Genomic DNA, 24433 nt, shown 5'->3' with positions numbered 1-24433 from the left:
TCTGGTCTTGTTTGTACAGCCATTTCTAGGAGATACTGTTTACAAAGTGGTCATCCCTGAAACCATACACATGTAAACAAAAAACACCAGTAGATTATATTTATGTATTTATGCATACTTATACATACATACATATGTAACACTAATAGTAAATGAAAGAGACTGCCATCAATTTGAGAGTAGAGAGGCATGGAAGGAGTTGGAGGGAGGGGACTTGGGCATGCCTTGTAGGTAGGAAAGGGGAGAAGGAAAGTAATGCTATCATATCTTAATTAAAATATATAAAAAAGCAGGTGACAAACTACGAAACTAGTGATGTCTCTTGCCCACCCCATTCCCACTGTCTAACTCATACAAATAACGTGAGGAAAAATATGCTACAACATGGCCATTCAGCTGCTATAAAGAAGAATTATGGTGTATGTGTTGCTGCCCTCTCTTTTGACTGAGCCGTTGCCTACTTTCCAGCTGGCTTAGGATTCTGGCTTCCCAAGGCCCACACTGAAAGAGCACTGTGGCCTCTGTCTACTCGGCTGCCATGGCTGCTGCCTCACTGCCTTCAAGCCACTTACATAGAGGTTTGTCAGTTGATGCTTTTTTTTCCCCCTTTTGCAATGCTGGACATGGACCCCAGGGCCTTACACTTTCTAGAAAAGAACTCTATAGCTGAGCCACCCTGACTCAGAAGGTAAAATAGTAGAAAGATCTTTGCTCCTGGAAGTCACAAAGTCACAGTGCGCACATTTCTAATTTGTTCCTAAATCCACAAACATCACTCTTGCTCATACCAAAGGTCTCTTGTTGAAGGATGTGTGCAGACACACAAGTGGGCACAGCATGGTTTCAGCTTTCCAGTGGGTCTTCATATTGCAACAGCTCCCATCAAAATACAGTTGTGCCATCCACACGACTGAAGAACAAGGGCACGAGAGAAGACACTTTCTCTTTTTTATTTCTAGCGTAGTATTTTTTTTTAATGAATGTATTTCTTTTAAGAAAAGCAATTCTTCAGTTAAACTCTCAGTTTCTCGTATCATCATTTTTACACCACAGTTGGAGGTGGCAAGAAATGACTGTTGGTTTCAGCGGTAGACTCTGGAGCCAAGAATCACCCTCAGGGTGTTCCAGCTCTGTTTCCCTCTTGCAGAGCCTCCTTAGAAGGCTGTTAAAAAGATTTGCCACTGCTTTTCATTTAAGGCGCTCTCTCCAGTCTCTGTTAGCCATGATCAAGTTTTAAAATGCCAGTCTCCTGCAACCTTTCCAGAGCAAGTTAGAAATAGAGGCCTAGACTGCTTTTCACCGACCAGGCTTTTGTGGTCATCTACCAATATAACTTGCTGTATGCTCAGCTTCAGAAATAAGTTTCTGGTAGCAGAAAAAAAAAAAAGTTGGCAAAATTCCCTACAAATACTTCCTTCTCCCTCCCCCTCCCCCAACCTGGATGAGAGCTATACAACAATAATGTTAAAAGATCTTTATTATTCAAAAAATAAATAATAACATAATCATTAAGTTCACTATGGAAACAACAAAGACTTCAGGGAGCCACAGCAGATCTCTTTAAATACAGTCATTCCAAATCCATCATGAGGAATGGGCAGGCCAGGAGCTGCTATCTACACTGCCCTGTGCTATAAAAAGAGACAGGGTAGATAATGAGAGAACCAGTCAGCAGCAGCCTGACTCTGGGGTGGGGGGAGGGAAGGCGAAAAGGAAGATAAAGAGGGATGGGGGAGAGAGAGAGAGAGATTGAAAGCGTGAGTACTGGGGTACTGGGGAGAAGGTGAAGGCAGAGTTTCTTAGTTCTCCCTGGGAGACTTTAGAAACTGGCCTATTGGAGCCAGTCAACCATAACAGATTGTGATCCAGGACTCACAGTTGCCCTTCTGCATCATTCCTGGTTAGTCAAATACACTCACTGTCCACCGAAAGACACACTCATAAAGCAACAAAACTGAGCTTGATTAATTATCTGCTGTTTCGTCAAAGCTCTATCAACTGAACATTGTGGCTTTATCATTTCCTAGGGCTTTCTGGTTGTCTGCATCAGTGGGGTTGCTGTTTCAGATTATAAACTCTTAGGGAGCAGGGTCCCTTAGGATTTTGCCTGTCCCTCGATTCTCTTATTCCACCTCTATGTGCCTTAGGGGTACATAATAAATAGTTCTCCATGAGGAGGGTCCTAGGGTTATAAATAGGCAGTTCAAGAGGGGGTGGGTCCTAACTGCTTTGACGTATAGGGAAGACTGCCAGCATCAACCAGCTGCAGCCTAAGACAGCACACTGTTCAGAGTTTGAGTAAGCCAAAAGATGTGAAGCCGACTCTGTGGATCACTTGGCTTGCATCAGTCACATTGACAAACACAGAGGCACCCGCTTGTAATTCAAAGACTCCTCCCAAGTGAACGGACTGTTGCTCGCAAGGCTTGGAGGAACTGTGGGTATTTGCCGCCCTGAGTAAGATTCTCTCAGATCCACCACTGTGCTTCAGCCAGAGGTTGACTATAAATGGACCTTGACTCGAAGGTTCCCGATTAGAACAGAAGGTCACCTGGGTGTAGACATAATAGGGTCCTTGTCTTTTAACGGTCAGCTGGTTCCCATTTTCAAGAGTTACCAAGTTGCTTTTCATGGTGTAATATCCTTTCTTGGCCCACTGTAGAGCTGTAACAAAGAGTGGGAAATCCCTGGTGAGTGTAAGCATAGCATCACGCATATTCAAACAGGAAATCAAGCTTTCGGTTGGATGCCTACTTTGTGTGAGAATGAATTCTCAAGGCACCTTATGGCCTTCACAGGCACAAGGAATTATAGATACCAAGTTTACATGTCCTTCAGAGTTAGTGTCAGTTTCCAGTTTGTGCTTTCTTCAAGTGTGGGCAAGTGTGCCCAAGCCTGTTTCTCAGCAACAAAACAGGGTCAACCTAAAACATGTTTTGGAGACTTGAAATGGTTAAATAAAGTAGCAGGTAACAGTAGAATTTCTCTTTTTTAAAGAGTTCTCCAAGCAAATTTGCCCTTGAATTTAAGAAAGTTTGAGTGGTATGTGCCTAGAGTTCTCAGACAACACTGAGGTGGGAGAATCTCAAATTCAAGGTCAGTGTCATCCTTGGCCATATAGTGACTTTAAGACCCACCTGGGCTAAGTGAGGCCCTGTCTCACAACAATAACAACACAAAAGGGAGCTTAGAGAAGATAACTGAGACATGCTAGTACACAACCTACCTGAGAAAACGTGAGTCCTTAGTTCAAGAAAAGCCCCTACTTCAAAAGGATAAGTGGACAGTGATAAGAAAAGGATACCCTCATCTGATCTTTGTGTACCCCCACTTCTCTTCACATACATATACAGTCACATAGACGTACATACGCAAACATAAATGAATCAAGAAATAAATGATTTTAAAATGAAGTGCAAATGATTTCAGCTTTATGCACACCATAAAATTCTTGTTAATATGCATGGGGACACTGAGTTTTACAAAGCTGGAGTCATCAGTCTGCCTGGATTAGTGTCATCTCAAAGTCAAGACCCCACTTCTTCCTACCTTATACTGTTAACAACCTGACCTGCCTTCTACGACCAAGCCTAAAATAGGCAAGGAAGTATGAAAATAAACCTTGTGATCATTTAACTGTGTTTTGATCTCGCATTGTAGTGGGTGCCACCAACTTGAAAGTACCCGTATTCTTGTGGCTGCAGCAGAGTCCTCCCCACCAACAGTGTGCCATCTTCTGTGTTGAGAGGTTGAGTGGTTTCAGAGTGTAGGGTGTGTACTAGATTTCAAATCTCAACTTCCACAGTGAGGTTTGAAGGGGGTGAGGAGTGGGAGGTAGAAAGAAGTAAAAAAAAAAAAAAAATAAGTGATTGATACATTTACTTTCTCAAGGTTTTCCAAATATGTTATTTGGTGGTCTTACATCTACTAGGCCATAAGATGCTGCTTGTTCAGATTCTTCTTTTTGCATAGGAAGACAACTAATTGCCCCTGATTCATTGCACCCCCAAATTCTCTATAAAGGTAATCTTTTTACTTTTGAACCATTTGATTCAGAAAAAAAAAGACCAGATTCCCTTCTGTTCAATTAATTGGGTCCCCCTACTCCTTACATTTTTTTTTTCTTTTCTGAGAATGGGTCTCACTATATATCTTTGCCTGGCATGCAGCTTGCTATGCAAATCAAGTTAGCCTAGTACTCACAGATATCTTCCTGTCTGTCTTCTGAGTTTTCTCCCCCCTTTGAGGCAACATTTCATATTACCCAGGTTGGCCTAGAATTTGCTTTGTAGGTTAGGATGATTTTAAACATATAATCATTTTGCCTCTATCCCTAGCATTGAGAACACAGATGTGTACCATTAGGAGCTGTTTACTTCATCTTAATTCTTACTAAGTGATCTAAGTTTGTCGTATCACATCCAGAAAGGAACTAGAAAACGGGGGCTGTGGTATTCTATACTATTTTCCGTACATTGTCTTGTGTATATTAACTATACTATAGACTGTGAGTTATTTCACAGGCAGTACCAATTCTAAGCCTTTTGACAATTTTTAAATTCCATTAAATGAACCAAAAGTTTTAGGTACAGATTGACAAAGACCAGTAAGTGGTAATTCTAGGAGAATTCTCTGTTGCTATAACCTAATGCAAAAGTGAATGTGTGAATGGCTTTTCAGGCCACAGCAGTAACTGTAGTGTTTCCCTATAAACATATTTTGAAGGGAAGAGCATATGACAAAATTAACAAATATTATAAGAACAGCTGATAATCAATGAAAAACTTTATGTCACTCTCTTGATACCACAGTGAAATAAACTAAGTATTGGCACCTTGGTCTGATATAGCACAACTTGATAATATTGCTTTCTCCCACATTAGTTGATTTTATATTCACAATTACCCTGTGAAGTGGGTGAAAAAGAAAATCTCCCTCAGGATGAATGGGATTTGCCTAAAGTTACTTAGAAGTAGTTCATAGCTCTTAAAACCTAGTGTTCACAAACTCCCTAACCAGTACTCTTCTGTGCCATGAACCACAATATTATGTGCTTCTGCATTTTACCCACTGAGGAGCTCAAGTCTCTCTCTCACACACACTCAAGTAATTTTGCACAAATTAAGATTTGTTTCTCCCATATTATATGGTTAATATCCACTTATAAGTGAGTATATATTATAATAAAGAATATACATACTAAAATCTATAGCCCTAAAGAAGCTAAACAACAAGGAGGGCCAAAGGGAAGATGCTTAATCCTCATTCAGAAGGGCAAATAGGATAGATATTGGAACTAGAAGACAAGGAACAGGACAGGAACCTTCCACAGAGGACCTCTGAAAGACTCTACCCACCAGGGTATCGAAGGAGATACTGAGACTCATAGCCAAACTCTGGGCAGAGTACCCAAATCCTTATGGAAGAAGAAAGAGAGATAAAGAACTGGAGGGGACAGGAACTCCACAAGGAGGAAAACAGAGCTAAAAAAAAAAAAAACCTGGGCCTAGACTGCAGAGACGGATACCCTAACTATAAGGACCATGCATGGAGAGGACCTAGACCCTCTGTTCAAAGGAAACCCATTGCTGCTCAGTTTCCAAGTGGGTTCCCTAGTAAGGGGTACAGGGGCTATCTCTGACATGAACTAATGAACTCAGTGGCTGGCTCTTTGATCACCTTTCCCTGGGGAAGGGGGGTGCAGCCTTGCCAGACCACAGAGGAAGATGATGCAGCCAGGCTTGATGAGACCTGATAAGCTAGGGTCAGATACAAGGGGAAGAGGTCCTTCCTTATCAGGGGACTAGAGAATGGGCATAAGGGGAGAAGCTGAGGGTGGGTCGGACTGGGAGGAGACAAAGAGGGGGCTGCCACGGGGATACAAAGTGAATAAATTGTAATAAATAAATATATAAATAAAAATAAATTAAAAAAAGATTTCTCTGTGTTTCTATCTTGAGCATACACATGCACACACACGTGCGCGCACACACACACACATACACACCAGATTTGGAAGTTCATTGTAGAGCACTCTGCTGAAGCTTTCTAAGACTGCTCTGATGCTCAAGCCTTTACGTACATGGGGAATTTTATGCCAGGGTACATGTTTCCATCCATCTACAGATCTAATATATTCTACAGGACCAGCTATCATAGGGTAGAGATTTGGGGAAAAACAAGGGCTAGAAGATAGTTGAATATATATGGAAATAAAAGCATTCAGTGTTGAAAAGAGCACTGTATGCCATCTGTTGTTACTTCATTGAAAAATCTAACATCTCCGTGCCTATTGATCTTTACAAAATTATTTTGCCTTTAATTTCTCTAAGGTCAGCTCTACAGAGACTGGGATTGACATACAAGGATTGACAGATGACAAAAAACAAAACAAAACAAAAACATCCCCCGAGGCCCATTTATACACAGTGAAGAGGTCTTAGGAGAAGAGATGTTCCCAGTGAGGAGGCCACTACCTGCCATCTCTTTTCATGCTTGCAAAATAATGGTTCTTCCACCTAGTCATTCATCATTTAGAATCAGTCACTGAGCAAAACCATAATGGGAACAGAGGGACTGTTTCCCAACTCCTTTTGTCCCTCTAAGTCCCATCTGTGCATTTGAGATGACTTTGATAACAAAGGACATTATATGAAGAGTTATATGAGTAGGTTTGTAAATTGGTCCCTGGAGGAAGAAAAGTGCCTAATGATTAGGCTGTATGCTTTGGAGTAGCACACCCCTCCTCAAATGTTCCCACATGTGCTCTGGGACTTACCAGATGCTGTTTTATTGTTGGCCTCGCTTACAACATGTGCTGCAATTTGAGGATCCTCATCACCTGAAAAGAAACCAAAAGCAAACCGTCAGGCCAAAGAAATATACAACAGCTCATGGAATTAATGGGTCCAGTTCTACCACTGCTTAATAGTGACTCTTTTACAGTGGTTTATGTTAAACTAAGGGTAACCAGTCTGGAATCCTTCCCACTGAAAGAACAGGTGGTTTATAATGCCTTAAAAAGTGAATTGGCTTCTTCCATTCAGCTTTTCTCCTGATAGGTATTCAGTACTCAGTTCCACTTAACACAGATGGACACAGGTCTTCATTAAATTTGTCTTGAATCTTGCTTTTAAGAACAGCTTCCATACACTGGAGTGGTAGTGGGCACCAAAGCCGTGCCTGCACACTGAAGTAGTGATATGATTGTGGAATCCAATTGATTGTGGTATCTGATTTGGTTAAATGACTGTCCAGACTTTCAAATCTAGCTGTTTCTCATGCAACAGCCTTGCTTCCAAATTAAACGTGCTCATTGCCTATGTGTAGAAACTGTGGGTACTTTCATTCCAGTTATGGGCCTGATGCTGATAGCTACATTATGAAGGATGTTTTGTCATGCATGACCTGAAAGAGCAATTTGGTCAACTTTATGATTTGTCTGAAAACAAACATCCATAGGGGCTTTTTCTTCAAAATCTCCCTGCAAGTAACAGAAAACATGGCACCTCTGATCGCATCCTGCAGTCGCTGTGAGAATGAATGCGTCAGAGGAATCAGATGAGCCTTTGGCATCTAGATCAGCGGTTAAGATGGGTTTTGAGCACTCTTTTCCCCTAAGAAAAGAGTATCTATAACTTGATGTGTATGCATTTCCTCATATGCATTAGATTTGGGTAGCCATAGCATTGTGTTCAATAACTGAGTAGTGTTATAGTTTCTGCAACAGCACCTCTTTCCTTCCATTTTCCACCACTCAAGACACTCCAGATGTCACTGTTTTGGGGGTGAGTGCTATAGTCTAAAAGGAACAGGAGAAACTAGTGTTCAGAAAAGGAAATACCGAGGAAAGGAAAGAGCTTGTAATGGATCATCAAGAGAACAATGGAAGGAGCTGGGCTTGTTTAGCATAGATAAGAAAAAGTTCAATGGAATCTCAGGGTTGTGATTGTTGTCTTTGGTAACCAGACAATGCTGTATAGAGAAGTAATTATTCTTTGCTTAGTATATCCCCAAAGAACAGAAATGTGCCCAGTAAGTAGATATTCCAGGAACAAGATGTTAGGTAAGACTTCTTTGAGGAACACAATTGGGAAGTAAGACTTTTTTGAGTAGATATTGACCTTAATATAATTATTAGAGATGATTGGAGATAGGTCAGGTGGTTTTATTGAGTGTAAGGTATACTATCTCTAGGTACAGCTGAGCAGAGATCAAATGCTCAGTATGCTTTGAAGGACATTCGTATTCTCAGAACTGTACCGGAACTGATAGCCATCGATGTCCTTTCATGACCCTTAGATATCCAGGACACTCTCACTTGAAGAACAGGACAAAGATTAGAATGAAGGCACTGTGTTCTTTGATCCCAGAAGACCCACTGGGTACTGTCCTCCCACAAAATATTTATCATTGATAATGACTTTCTTGTCATTTGGTCCTCTGAAGGTGGAGCCACATTGTATGGTTATTTGGATAAAGGTAGTTGATGTAGGCTTTTTGCTATTATCAACATTACAGGAAAATATCATCACCAACATGGACACAAAAAGCCTTTCTGTATTACTGAGGCCGGAGAAAGTACCAATCTGACAAATATCTTTTGTTTTATTTGCAGGGCTAAATATTCCCTGTTTCATGTGGTTAACCTAAAGCTTCTTTTTACTCTTTAACCATTTATAGAAATTGGTAAATAGCAAATGTGAAAAAAAAAACATACCTTTTTGCATTTCAAAGCTGTTTTCTTTTTTCTCTCCTTTGTTTAACATTATACTCTAAAAGAAGAATAGTCAAAAAAGATCAGTTGACAAAAGCTCTGCTTTAGGGGTTTTAGAGGTATCATGTATTTGGCAACTGTCAGTACTGTGTTGTCTGCTTCTGGTGAGGATTATAATATGGACTAAGATGCTGCAATTAATTCCATCATAGCAATTGGCAATCCCTGGCTCTGACAGATGAGCTGACAGCCCAGAAAACCCAGGGGAGACCCTGGAAGCAAAATCCAGGCCTTATTATCTCCATTACAGTGCTGTCCCCAGACCAAAGGTTGTGGTTCTGACCCTTTCTATGACCCTAACCCCCTTGCCTTTGACAGATAGTGATAAATAATGCTGAATGGGGTAATAATTGAACCCTGGAAACTGGCTTATGGAATATTATCAAACATAATGCAAGGCGTGGATCTGTTAGAATGTGATTGGTTTGAAACCTTGTAGGAAAAGATTTGAATATGATCATGGAAGAGAAACCCAGACTTTTAACTTTGAATGTGTTTTTGTGGATGGTTATCCTGTATGGCCTGCACTTATTTAAAGTAATCAACATTCAGCAAATATAGGCCATCTTCTAATGCTGGTGATGGTGTTTAAAACACTTAGTTTCTTGTTTTTATTGAAAAACTGTATTGTATTTATTCTTTAAAAATCCCATGTACCTTGCTTTGTGTTTTAAGACAGGTTCTCATGTAGCCTAGGCTAACCTTGAACTTTTTATGAAGCTGGTGATGACCTTGAATTCCTGATCCTTTTGCCTCCACCTCCCAAATGCTGATGGCAGACATGTACCACAGCTAAACACAACACTTAAGGATGTTTTTTTTTTTTTTTACTTATAAGGTGAAAGAATGCTGGAAATACTTAAAGAAACTAACATAGACTTCCTTCTATGAAGGCTCAGAGACGGTAAAGGATATTACCACCATTTTAAGAAGACTGAATCAAAAGGCCTGGAGAGTATGAGGTCATCCAAGAGCCTGAGGTTTAAATGAATTACAGAAAGTGGGAACATATTCACAGACTTGGCTCGATATGTTATGCCACTCTATTCTGAACACGAGGGGAAAGAAAACATCAGTATTTTCACATCTGATAGTCCTACGCTCCTTGCCATTCCAGGGACCTATTACCTGCAGGCCCTTTCCTTCACATTCCTCACCACAAGAAGACATGTGTGCTGTCACACTTGACTCTTTCAACCATAAGCTCAGCTTGGTTTCCAGATGCAAGGGCATAAAGCAAGGATCCCCAGAGGGGTTCTGAGCCTTGTAATGCTCACATAGGCTATACAGATCAACTTTCCATTTGAGCTGTAGTGGGACACTACGACAATGCAGCAACAGGAAAATGTTTGAGAGCTAACAAGTAAGCAAATGACTATTTGGTGTCTTTTCAAACACTACTGTGTGATGATTGAAGTTGAGATACTTTTAGGCTAGGTGGTTGCAGTGGGGTTGGGACCTGGCCCAAATGAAAATGTGAAGTCAGCAAAGTTTGTCTTTTATGCACCCAGCCTTGCCTTTTTGTGAACTTTCTCCCCCAGTCTCACACTCCCCAGAGCCTTTTTTTTTCCAGCTTCATTCTTCACTTCAACTGAAAAGCTTTTTGAAGTCAAATTTTAGAAAAATCTTGGGTTACTGATTTCTCTCTCAATGGAAACTACATGGCAGATAGGGATATGTTGCCCTTTAATCTGAAATGGAAATGATTTGATGCCATCAAATGTACCTCAAATGTTGGTAGACAGATAGGCATGAGACTGATCATACTAGATGGGGAGCTAAGTAGATATTAATGTCGTAATTACGCTGTTCAAAGTGGTGTCTCCGCTTGCCCTACCACAAGACTCAAATCCCATCTTCTTGCCATGGTGAGAGCTCCATGACGCTAGTCTCAGAAGTTAATGAGCTCTCTGTCATAAGAGGTATTTAAATAAAAATTGGGTGACCACTTTGTAGAGATGGTGGAGAGAAGACTGAAATTCTAAGAACTGAGAATTACACTACTTCTAAGATCCCAGCAGGCCCTGTGACTCCAAAGTTACTCAGGGTCAGCCCACTCATGGTCCAGAGCCTGCTATTATTAGCTGAAGAAACACAAATCTAATCTGGAGTTAGTCTATAGTTGACTTGCTGGGCTAAACAGTTGCAAATACTGCTTCTGACTGAGACCTCTAAGGAAATGGTGACTTAAAAGGGGATCAGTCTATGGAAGAGTAGTAACTGACTGGAAAACTTTGCATCTCAGCTTTTTAATATTCTAGGTAAAGATGCCATTGAATGGGGCTCCATAGCTGCTATGGTAGAAGCAAGAGGCATCTTCAACGGGTAAATAGAACATTACCAAGGCCTTGGCTGATATGCCTAAAATGTTTTACTTTTACTTTTTTTCCATGTAAACAGAATCAACTGTTTTCCCTACTCCTATTCAAGGTAGATGATTCTGGAAGCTTTCCACATCTGACCTGAATGAGGACAAAGAAAACTGGCAGATGGCTGAGAAACCTCTATGTAAGAAGAAAAGTAAACAAACAAACAAACAAGCAAAAACATAAAAAACACCAAACAATCAAAAAAAAAAAAAATAAGCCACTTTCACTGCCGTTCAAGAAAATTGAAGACCGACCACCCGAGAGCATGCCTGAGATCGTAGTGTTAGTGTTCTTATAGAGAGTCTCAGACTCCAAGACTCTATCTATAAGCACTGAATAACCTTAAGACATTTCCCTAACTCACTAATCTCAGAAGTAAAGTGTTAGAAATTTTATGTAAATCCTAGATTATAGACTACATGGTTAATACACACAAGGTACATTATACCTTGACATAATAAAAATTAATTTGAAAAGCATCATTATAGAGAATGGAAACAATAAAATCTAAATGCAACTGGACAAAGTTTATTCCTGAGCTTAGAAGTAGGAGGGTCAGTAAAAAAAAGTCTTCAGCTACACAGCAAGTTCAAGAACAGGCTACTTGAGACTGTCTCAAAAAATTAAAAAAACACATTCTAGATGATAGAAAGAAGTTTAAAACCAGTGGCACATTTGAACTGTATGCTGAACCCAGTTAAGTGGCCTAGAAATAAGCATAACAGTCTTCTTCACTGTATTAAATTACACCTTTTTGGTGGTATGGGAGGAAATATATTAAGTTTCTAAATAAGATCTGAAGAGGTCAATGAGGTGACACAGTGGGGCAAAACACCAGCGACCAAGGCCGAGGATCTGAGTTCAGTCCTGAGGACCCACAGAGTAGAAGGAAAAGAAAGTCTCACAAATTGTCCGCCTTCCATGTGTCAAAATTTTACAAATGAAGTAAAATATTGAGCTCTTTACTCCACTAATCAATTACATGTTATCTGTACATAAAAGTGAATTTCTGTTGGTTTGTTCAGATGACAGTGCTGCTTCAATGTGAAGTAAGTACTACCTCCTAGAACAACCCCTAAATTAGCCAAAGGATGGCCAAAGGTCAGTGTTCTGAAGGGAAATGGGAAGGGAGAGTTTTTGATGCTCTGTTTCAGAAAAAGAAAGCACCTTAAGCTCATGTCTGTGATGTACAAATAAATGAAAAAAAAATCTTGAAATGCATGTTTTAGATATTTAGTTACTGGGTGAAAGCCGTGTTGTTTAGAAGGCTTCAAATCTATAGAGTGAAATGGCTGCACGAGTGAGGAGCGTTCAATGGACTCTAATAAGAGCAGCCATCATCACCCACACCTTTTTCATACAACAAAAAGAAAAGATGACACTATCACAGTACCTGACATCCTCCCATCACTCAATAAGCACTGAAGACTGGGTCAGTCTTCAAAAGTCCTCAGTATTTTCAGGACAGACAATCTCTCCCCTTATGGCCTGCAAAGATGGCACGAGCCAACCATTATCACTTTCCATAAGAAATGGAAATCAGACCCTGGTTTCACAACAGGAAGATATCAAATTTGGATGAAAAAATACAGAAATAGAGAACACCGCTGTATTTACTGTATAACTGTTATGTGGCAGCTGCATGTGTGTATGGATGAGCACGTGTAGATGTGCATTGGATGTGCATTGGATTTTCTCCAAAGAAAACCTTTCTAATTGCAGCACGGTGCACAAGTCCAACTTCCCTCTTCATTTTATCCGAAAGCTTTGTCTTCAGTTTTTCTTTTTCAGTATGTACACATGTGCACACCTACCTAAATGTATATGTGTATGTATGTATGAGCACATGTGTGTTTATAGACAACACATTTTGGTAATGTCTGACTCTGTAAACCACACTGGCTGGGAGTTCATGTTCGTCATTCTTCTTGGGCTTCTCAAGCGGTAAGATTGCAGGTGTGACTAACATCCCTGCTTACCAGTTAAAACCTTTCCAGGGTCAGAATTCAGTTTGCAGAACTAGGAAACGTACTAAAACTTCTCAGTGAAATCTGCTGGGAACTGCACGCCTTACCTTGAAAAGGTCTTCAAATTGCTTTCTCTTTCCCTCACAGTTCAGCAAGGACAAGGGCCCTTCTCCTTTTTGGCATCTCTGTAGCATCTTTATGAATACAAAATCTTCATGAAGGCTTATTTCCTCTTCGACCTGTTTTGAAATAGCAGGATTGTGACACATGTCATTGGGGAGAAATAGGCAGCTAACGATGTGTGCGTCTGCATTCACTTCCATGTCCCTGAAGAGAACAGGACTTTAAGCGCATAAGTGGGGAGCATTATAGGTTATTATGCTGCATTATTACGGTTGGGCACTTGCCATGTCACAACTAAAAAAGCCCGTGATTCAGATGCCATATTATCTGTGGCTCTGGACAGAAAGCACAGCTATTCTAATGACTTGTCATTCCAAAGCCTCTATGTTTTTCAATGTACTACGGGAGCAATAGCTTGTGTTTGTCATGTTTCCCATCAGCCATAAAGTAGTTTGCTGCTCAACTAGTTTGCCGACTTCATGGCAGTGTATAAAAAGTTTATTCATGATGTGGATTTATAATTATATCTTTCATTTCTTTAGTACTTGTGGAATGCATTCACATCTTTAAAGAAATTATCTCTCAGCCCCAAAGTGAATGTTTCCTTTTTAATATTTGAGTAATTAAATGTATATGATTAACTTGTGTTGTCAACTAATCCTATATGACTTTTTTATCTTAATGTAAATTTTTAACTTTCAAAACAAGAACCAATACAGGAATTGTGAAACATTTCTGTAATCGCTGTACTTGTAGGCTGAGGCAGGAGTGTTGCTGTGAGTTAAAGGCCAGTCTGGTCTATTTAGTGAGTTCCAGACCATTCTGAGCTCCATTATGAGACTGTCTCAAAAAGAAAAAAAAATCCAAAATCAACCAAACAAACAAAGAAAAAATAAGGCATAGTTTGCCAATGGCTTTGCCAATCATTAAAGGCACACTTAAATATTATATAGCACATTTGATTCTATATGCGTAACAACTTCCCCATTATCTTCAAGGCCTATATACAGACATTTGACAAAGCCCACCATGCCACACACGAATAAACAAACAATCAGAAACAGAACCTGTCTCTTTGCTCGGCAATGAAATCCATTTTGAGTAGGCAAACAGATTGTCTCCACTTTTATTACCCATCACTGCCCATCCTTATATTGATAGAAACTTCATGGCCTTCATTAGGTCCTCTTCTTAAGAAAGGGCAGCCAATGAGCTCAGAGAGAACATGGTCACCCAGTTGTGGTTGCCTAGCCATTGTCCTCACTTCCAGACCTTAAGGAATATCTGGATACTTGATTGCTTTTCTCCTATTCATCTTTGATTGGCATTTTGTAACACAGCCCATGTGCCCCTCAGTGGAATTGAACCAATACATGGAAACAAAGGAAATCCTGAAGTTACTTTTTATGCCCAACCATTTAAGCTTGCAAAACACCTCCAAGGAGCACAGAGCAGCTTACAATGGCAGTTGATACTGAAGAGTTATAAGGACAGCAGCATTAGGACTTGAAAAACAAAATGTGCAAATTGAGGGGATTGTACATGTCTGTACTGATCCAAAACACAATAGAATTTCTGATCAAATCAATGCTCTTTCTCTCTGGCTCAATTTTTTTTAGTTGTCTTCGTGGGGGGAAATAGTTTACTGTCTGAAACAAATTTTAAGAAATAACTATAGCTGCATGGTCTAGCATTCACTCTTTGTCATATACTATTCTGAGTGCTTTACAGGGTTAGATTCATCTGGTCTGTAACACGGGTACCATGTCCATTTTTATTTCCTTGGCACAGAAAGTAAAATAGAAATATGAAATGACATGTTCAGAATCTCAGAGCAGCTAAGCATCAAGCTAAGATTTGATGTCTGACTTCAGATCTCAAGATCTTAGTCAGAGGCAAAAATATGAGACTCTACTTTCTAGGCAGCAAGCACTATGCCACAAGTATATCAATCAACTTAAAGTTTCTACTGGACTCCATCATTTGGATAGAACTTAAATCAACCAGTCCACATATTTATAAGACCCCCCCCCCCCAATTCAGTCAATGAAGGCTTGTATGTTACTTTACCTTATCCAATCTTCTATGAAGATACACAGCATAAAGCGCCGACCCAATCATCTGGGTGATAAGAAAAACAGTAAGTAAATACATAAAAATTTTCATGCTGCTGGGAAGTCCAGTAGGCACCGATCGGGGAGAAGTTTGGCTGTATGTTTCTATCATGCTGGGTAAGCGGTGAAATGGTGTCTTCTGACCAGGAAGGTGGCAGAGGCAGCATGAGAAGACTGTCAAAGTGGCCACCTTACTCAGGATTAGTTAAGAGCGCACAATCGTCGCAGCCCACACTTCCTGGAAAATGTGCTTCGTAGTCTTCTGTCCCAGCAAAAAAGTTACGTAAAGGTTTTTTCTTTTCTTTCCTTTCCTTCCCTTTTTTTTTTTTTTTAAAAAAAAAAAAGTATACCCATATCATTAACTTCCAGGCTTTCCCTTTTGTTAGTAAAGAAGAAACAAGTTTCTTCTTCCATACATTCATTCTTACCTTGAAATGTCAGACTTCTTAAGAGACAATGGCACTATTTTCCTATCTCTGTCTAAATTTTGGGGTTCACTAGTTTCAAGAAAAGTGACAAATGAGTCCACTAGTAATAAACTTATTTCAGTTTCAGTCTTACTAACATAAATCTGAAACCTGGTATAAAGAAAAAAGAAACAATGTTTGCAAAAATATGTATTGATTTCATGCCCAGGGTTAATTGCTTCTCACCACTTTGTTTCTTTAATCTGTAAGCTCAATAAAATCTTGCTAGAGTGCTAGTCAAAACTACATGTCATAAAGCAAAAACGGGTTCCATATTTGTTAAATAAAATGTAGCTGGAAAGAGAATTTAAGAAAAAAATCTGTGCTGAAAGGCAAAGCTAACTATAGTGTTTAGGGAAATCCAACCAAAATTTGAGGAATGAAGATGAAGGATAATGATTAGCCTGATTTGGCCATATTGCCTGTCTCCACCATTACAGTCCATTCTGCTGATGTGTGGCTAAGGATAAGAAAAATGAGCTTCAGCTGGGAAACCTGGAATCTAGTACTTGCTGTACGAATAAATTCCTACAGAGCCCCAGTAAGCCACGTTGCTGCTCTAGAGCCTCCCTACACAAAGGGCAGCACTTTCCTTGCCCAGCCCATAGGTTTTGGTGAAGATAGAGTCAAGATGAGGATGAAAACGACTTGTGAAGCATATTACACAATATATAGTTTATTCCTGTTCTTAAAGGGTTTCTTAGCCTAAGAAATGAATTTTCCAAATGAGTGCTAACTCTGTATAATGACAATAAAATAACAATGGCCAAATCACCTCAAGTTGTGTCACTGTTTTCAGGATTACACATATATGTATAGCCATTGCCATATCATATCAGATAGCCTTCAAACTAAACACAGCTGTGGAAATCCCTCTCCCACATCCCAAGCTCATGCAGAAACTGATAATGCTGCTCTGGTGGTTCCTAAAAAATTGGTTTAAGACACAAATAGAAAACATAAACACTGCTCTGCTAGGCATGCTGTGTGTGCTGTTAGCACCTGCTGTCTTCCCCTCCCACGCTGCAGCATCCTGTCCTGGGCCCAGACCTGTGCAGTTTTTTTTTTTCACTACATCTGCTAAGGAGGTGTCTTCAAAGCAAATGATAAACTTTGATCAGTCAAGTCAGAGGCTTTGGTTCTTAGACAAGTGATCATACTTGGGCTCAAGGTTGTGTCCCAGGACAACTTTACACAAATACAGAAAGTTCAGTTCACAAAGACCCTATGAAGAACAGCTTGGCCCAGCCAATCTCAAGGGAGAGGTTGCTACAGTGACCTCAGACAGGCAATCAGGGCTTGTTTGTGTGACCAGCTTCAAGAAAGAGTAATCCAGCCTTCCTGCTCCCCTTCTTCATCTCCAGCCTCCTGAAGCCTGATTATTGCCCACAACATAACGCTGAAACTGCTGCTTCTGCTATTAGCTTAGTTTTGGCTGAACGCTTTATAGCATTTATTTTTAGTGCTTTCTCTGTTATTCTCCTGACCTATTTCTTCCATTCTTCTAAATAATCTCAACCCTTGAAGCCTGTACCACCATGGCCCTTTATTCCATTTTATTTTCCAGATTTACAAAGTGTAATTGGCTAATGAAAACTGTATGGATCTCAGGTGTACAACATAATGCTATATGCATTGTAAAATGATGGATCTTGTTTTTAACCAGTCATTTTACAGCCTGTCTGTGACATGTCCTGCTCAGGCATTCCTAGTTTAAGTTTCTCCTTTGTGTCTACCAAATATTCCACTATTGGGGATTTATACAGCTAAGTTAATATGTATTTCCATTGCTCAAGTCACAGTGCACTCATGGAACTAAAGGTTAGGCCCCACTGAAAAATTTTCAGCTAAGCCTGTGATGGTGAAGCATTCTTGCAATTCTTGGGAGTCTGTGGCAAGAGGATAGTGAGTTTGATGCCATCCTGGTCTATATAGACCCTTTCTAAAAACAAACAAAAATTACAATACCTAAATAAAAGTAACCCCCTCAACTTCCTACATTGAGAAGTAACTCTCAAACTTTCTTCCTAGAAAATATGGAGATTTTTGGTATGGGCACAAGTATCTGGAGATCTAATTGAATGCTGACCACCATTGATTTAGTTTATAGAAAGAGTGAAATCAATGTGAATTGTTTCATTTTGCAGTTTTTCTGCTGCAGACTTTACTTACGTCTTCTTCATCTTTTTGTGCTACTCTTTTTTTGCAAGCTGCTAACTGATCTCTAACCAACAACTATAAAGGGAAAAATTCTTTCAGTGTTTTGTAATTCAGCAACTTGTTTTGGGTGTGAATTCACTTGTGGTTGTGATTTTATAGAGATAATCTAGAATACAGTCATAATTTCTGCAAGAAAAATTATTTCCAGTGTATATGAAAGAGTTAACTATATTAGTGTTTTGTTTGTTCTATGAAGAGAGTCACAGTCTGGTTTTTCCTAAATATATTGGAAGATTATACCCTAAATGATACAGTTTTTTTTTATTTTCAGCACAAGATATGAGCAAATCCCTACCCACATTTCTTTACTCATCTTCCACAAACCATTCATGCTCATCCTTGCTCATAATGCGTATTAAGCTAGTTTTGTTTTCTTTAACATTCTGTGCTTATTCATAGTATTCCCTGAGTATAGGCTGGTTCCCTTGCCCCTTACCACAAATGCTTAAAGTGAAATACCCCCTTGCAGAAGGTGCCCTCACCCATGTTTAATTTCTCATAATATTTGCCACATCACGTCATAATTGATTTGTCTAACATCTCAGTCATTAGCTCCTAGAGCAGAATGTTTGTGTTGGTAATTTCAGAATCCTTGACATCTGAAAAACTCTTAAGAAATTAGTAAATATAAATAAACTGTATTTTAATGGGATAGAAAAAGTGTAAAACATTTTAAGCTAGAAGAATACTGGCTTCCTTTACAGTGAATGTAGGTTTGATTCCCAACACCCACATGGTAGTCCACAAGCATCTGTAACTCGAGCTTCAGGGAATCCAATTTCCTTTTCTGACTGTCTTGGGTACCAAGCCTACATGTGGTACATATATATGCATGCAGGCAAAACACAAAACACTCAAACACATTTTTAAAAGAAAATCTGAAAGAGAGAAGAGGAGGGGGAGGAGAAAAAAAGAGGAATATTAGTTCTAGCCAGCCTTGCCAGTGATATAAGTCAAAATATGTTTGTTTTGAAACTTATTCTACTCCTTTTATAATTTCTTTCCTCTAGAGTCAGTTTTATTTGCTTATTTTGTCCCTTCTTTTTCATATTGTCAGCTTTCCTGAAGTGTCTGGTGATCTTTAGCTATCTAGGCATATCTTTTATTATAAGGCCAAGTCTCATTATGTAGCTATGGCTGCCCTGAAACTAGCTATAGCTATGGAGACCTGCCCCATAAGTGCTGGGACTTGTAGATGTGTACCACCATTCTCTTCTAGTGCTCTAGTCTTATTTATGGGTGGAAAACTGTTGATTTTTAAGAGTAGATGACATGGGTTTCTAATTGTGTTGATCTTTTCCTCCTACAAGTGTCTCTCTGCAATGGAAGGGTTGCCTATAGCTTCTGCTTTAGTTTGTGTGGCCTGTCAATAAGCAGGCTTTCCTTTAGATTATGTGGGTCAGGAAAACCAAGAACCCTCTCCAACTGATAAGGGAAAGAGAGTTTGTTCCTAAAAGTGGAGTTTTAGAGACTTTCAGTCTTGAGTGGTTGATGCTGGTTTTCCTTAGTTTTATTCTTATCTTCAGAATCCTACCTAGAGCTCTTTCCAAACAACTTTAGCCTGAGGGCAAAGGCTGAAAGCTGCTGCAAACAAAACATCCTTAGGGGACCTACTGTTGAGTTCTAGAGGGTATAACCATGAACAGTGGCAATAGCCTGCAATATTGGGGGAGATGTCTGTGGGACCTCAATGAACAGAAAATCTGAAAGAGGTAACCCATTCCTAACATAGGGCTTTTTGTTTAGTTCTATGATGTCTATCTAGTAGGGGTTATTACCTCTCCCTTATAGGGTAACCCAATTAAGCTTTTAAAGTACTGGTTTTTAACATGATTTTCTTCAGAATGTGTTAGTTTTATTTATCCCCATACTCTCTTCTCTACTATGACTTCTCATCCCTAACACCATCTAACCATTTCTGTTCTAATATTCAGTCTTCCCCCTATATATCACTCTATTATTCCCCCTATATATTCCCTCTCTCTTGAATGACCGCTTATTAATTTCTTGACCCCTGAGGGTATTCTGGATGAAGTGCATATCTAACTAATATCCAAAAATGAGACAAAAACAAGGAATATTTGTCTTTCTGAGTCTGGGTTACCTTACCCAGAATGATTGTTTCAGGTTCCATCCATTTACCTGCGAATTTCATAATTTTATTTTTATTAACAGTTTGATAACATTCCACTGTGTACATGTAATACGTTTTCTTGATCTTCTAATCAGCTGACATATCAGCTACTTCCATTTTCTGGCCATTGTGAATAGACCAACAATGAACATGTGTGAACACGTGCCTCTAAAGTAAAATGTAGAAACCTTTGGGAATATTCCTGAGAATGGTATGGCCAGATTATGTGTTATATCTATTTCTAGTTTTTTTTTAAAAAAACTTCTACACTGATTTCTATATACCTAAATATTTTTATATTTAAATGGAAAATGCATTTAATAGAAAACATTTTCACTCACTCTATAGGGATTGCCACATACACAACCAAATATAAGAAAGCCACGTTTCAGAGGCTCCTTGACAGAAATTGTGTTTTCTTTAATAATACTTTTTATTTCTTTTTTCTAATAATGTGGATGCACCATAACAAATAACCCTGAACCTAAGTAATCATTTAAATACTCTTCAGACATTTTTCATAGGCCCTAGAAGGCCAAAATTCATATTTGTCTTAACATTAGGCAATCAAGCTGTAACTTTAAAACACACCATACTCAAAGTCATTATTTTTCACTAGTTAGATCAATTCATAGCAAATAATTTGTTATATATATTCTCTTCAAATTTATATAACACATTTTAAGCCTCCCATGTAAAGTTCCTTATGGCCTTAAGAATTTGGGTTGTGCAATGTGAAATTCCCCATGTGGCTCTGAAGCACAAAGCTAAAGATGGTGTTATCATTGGTATCTCCATCCAAGGTCCTGTATTTGCTGGCTACCCTAGCAAGAAGCAATTTCACAAGTGACTCCCTTGAATCAGTTCACTTGGTTAAATCAATGTCCACTGAGTACACACTGTGGCGAAGTACTTGAGCTGGACCTAGGGATACAAAAATGAGATGAACTTGAATGTTGAACCATATGTGGCAAATATTAGATTTTAGTGTTAGTCTGTTTCTCTTGGCTTTTATAATGTGGAACATGTCCCCATTTCTACTCTTCAAAATATTCTAGTTGGTTCTATTCACTGACATTTCAAAGACCCAGGAGGAGTAAGCTAGGGAAGACCAGGGGATAATCACCTCCAGCATAGATGAAGGAAGTTGGGAGTGTTGGCCTGGTTTCAGGCATTGGCTTCCATAATGAGACCATAATCCTCAATATCAATTCTGACCAGCTGTCTACCTGGTGAACTTTCATTCATTTTGGAATTAGGTTTAAACAGGGTCTCACGATGCATCCTAGGCTAGCCCCTATATCACAATCACCTTGTTTCTTCTTGAGGGCTGATATGACACCCAATTACAAATAACTTTCTTCTTTGTTCTACTGTAATTAAAAATTAAAAAAAAAAACTTTTAGTGTGTGTGTGTGTGTGTGTGTGTGTGTGTGTGTGGTGGGTGGGTGGATGGGTGGACATGCCATGCCAGGGTGTGGATGTCAAAGGACAATTTTGGGGAAATTTTCCTGTCCTTCTACCATGTAGATTCTAGTGGATAACATTCAGTTTTTCAGGCTTGACGGTTACACCTTTACCTCCTGAACTGTCTTGTCAGATCTCTAATGTATATAATTTTTTTGTAAGAAAACAGCTTATATGTACTGAGGTGCTTAGACAAGACACAATGGCTACTATTGAGATGTAAAGCTGTAGCACAAAGAGGGAACAAATTTTACTTTTTGCTCTATATTCTTTTGTGGATATAAACATGTTTTTGTTTTAATCCAAAGTGTGGGGTATGAGACTTATTCTGATAGTCCACAGCAGCAAACTATTAGCTCAGTGCAGGCTCTGAGAGTAGCTCTTTGCCAGCTGCAGATAGTTTAAATCTGAGGACTTGGGAGAGAGGATAAATGCCAGAGCCCAAGAGCGTTGAGGATCTCAGGGAAATAACAAGGCTGCTGATGTTTCCCCCTTGCAACTCCTAGTTGTTGTTGCAGTGAGACAAGAAGTCGGAGATCTCCTGAAACAAGGACTGGTCTGGCTCCAAGGAACCCAACAACCCTAACCAGCAGGAAGCAGCTAAGAGAACTGTGCCCCCCCTCTCCCACTAACCCTTTCTCTCTCCTACCTGGTTTTGGGGTGTTGGTAGGGATTGGGGTGGAATAGGGAGGAAGAGATATAAGAAATGTAAATAAAAGAGTTTTTAAAAAGTATGCATTCAACCAAGGACTATGTATGGATATAACCTAGAACCTCCGCTCAGATGTAGCCTGTGGTAGCTCAGTAACCAATTGGTTTCCCAAAGTGAGGGGAACAAGGACTATTTCTAACAGGAACTCAATGACTGGCTCTTTGGCCTCCCCACCCCCCAAGGGAGGAGCAGTTCTGTTAGGCCACAGAGGAGGGCTTTGCAGCCAGTCCTGAAGATACCTGATAAAACAGGATCAGATGAATGGGGAGGAGGTCCCCCCTATCAGTGGACTTGGAAAGGGGCACGGTGGAGATGAGGGAGGGAGGGAGGGACACGGCTGGGATACAGAGTTAATAAAATGTAACTGATAAGAAAAAATAAAATTAAAAAAAAAACTATGCCAACAATATCCACTGTGATTTTTCATTATTTTATAGCATGTAATTTTATCCTCATGATAGACTATTTCTGACAAATTTTATATTGAAGCGAAAGACATGAATCATAAGCCAAATGAATTTTCATAGAGTAGACAAATTCATTGTAGTAATCACCAAGATTTTAGTCCTATTATTATTTCAGAAACATCTTTCTGGCCACCTTCACATCTTACAGTGATCACTATTATGTCTTCCATGACCAAAGACTACTTTTACTGACAGAGGGTTTAATACCTTCTCCTACTAGCTTTTAGTATCATCTATATCCTTTATTTTTGTCATTCTTACAGCTCTATAGAATTACCTCATTTCAGTTTCCATTTCTATTTTTTGTTTTATGTCTTCATGGACTTTTTCTGTGTATTTTACTTAAATCTTTTAAAAATATTCATATTTTTACCTAAAAATATGTGTGTATCTATGTGTAGTTATGTGCATATGTGGGTGCAGTGCCCACAGAGACCAGAAGAAGATTTGGAGTTATGGGTGATTGTGAGACACTGCATATAGATACTGGAGTTTAAGTTCAGGTCATTTGGAATAGCAATAAAGCTCTTAACTGTTTAGCTATTTCTCTAGCCTTTTCTTAGTCCTAAATGAGATTACATAAGACTGTGCTGTGTGCAAGGCATAGTGAATGTTCATAAGTGTGCTCTCCATGCTCTTTTTGGAAAGCCTGAAATCAGTGTCATTGAGAGAGTGTTTTCTTGGAGTAGTCTGTGACTTATATTTGGGGGAGAATATAACTTCTCTTTGTCTTTACGGGGTGGGGGGAACTTCAGAGGTATGTCTTATAGGTAAAATTCTATTTCCTAAACAGCTCAAATGTACACTTCTCTCCTATACAAAATGATCTTTCCCCAAGGGAAAACTAGAAGAAATTTATAGCCATAACAGGACTTTTGGAAGTCTATATGAATATAACGTCTACTTCTAGTGTATCCAGCAGAAAGATTCTGCCCCTATAGTATTTTTCTATATGATTCCTAAAGGTTCTCCCATTGGTGTTTTCCATGGAAAGACACCAGGGAACCTAATGGATAATTCTGTTGTCAAATTGTTGGTCAGCATTCACCAAGTACTGGGCTCTCTGATAGGTCTGGAGGTCCAAAGTGAAGGAAGAAAAGATTTCTAGCAGTGAAGACAGAACAGCAAAAAAGAAATTAATTGCAGTGCACTGGGTAAGCCCTACCTTAGGGAAATACTGGTGGGATAGTGCTTAGGAACTTGAGAGAGAAATACTGGTGAGGGTGTATATGCTGAGGAGCACCAAAGAGAAGGAGGAGGAAGAAATGAGAGGGTCGAGGAAGGTTTCCTAGAAGGAGTAACACCAGAGGTCCTAGGGAATTTTCTGGGCTAGGGAAGAATTCAGTGGAAGTATGGGATATGGGTAGGGGTAGCGTGTGGAAGGATCCAGAGGCTGGAGGTTAGCACCTCTAACTTCACTTGCCCTAGTATTCTTGGGACAAAAGCTTTGCCCTGGGGTCTTTGTAGCAAGAACATGGATAATCAGTCCTGAGATTTTTTTATTTTAGTAATTTTTTTCTTGTTGTTCCATGGTTAGGTGTGTCAGGGACTGAGTATCCTGAAAAAGAGGTTCTTTTGCTACCTGTTTTTCATAACAAGTAAGCCTGACATGCTAGG

The 24433-nt window shown here is 39.5% G+C and overlaps 1 protein-coding gene across 1 annotated transcript; it reads right to left on the bottom strand.

Moving 5' to 3' along the window:
• Positions 1-1549: 1549 nt before the first annotated feature.
• Positions 1550-15528, bottom strand: Cd40lg (CD40 ligand). Its single transcript, XM_021658316.2, has 5 exons — positions 15306-15528; positions 13220-13351; positions 8720-8774; positions 6779-6841; positions 1550-2664 (listed from the first exon to the last, which is right to left on the bottom strand). The coding sequence occupies exons 1-5, from the start codon at positions 15459-15461 to the stop codon at positions 2288-2290; spliced, it is 783 nt and encodes a 260-aa protein (XP_021513991.1). The 5' UTR covers positions 15462-15528; the 3' UTR covers positions 1550-2287.
• Positions 15529-24433: the final 8905 nt, after the last annotated feature.

Source organism: Meriones unguiculatus, chromosome X (assembly GCF_030254825.1).
Source record: "Meriones unguiculatus strain TT.TT164.6M chromosome X, Bangor_MerUng_6.1, whole genome shotgun sequence".
Lineage (NCBI taxonomy): Eukaryota > Metazoa > Chordata > Mammalia > Rodentia > Muridae > Meriones > Meriones unguiculatus.
Note: the sequence above shows the minus strand (reverse complement) of the source record. Positions and strands in the feature narration are given on the sequence as shown.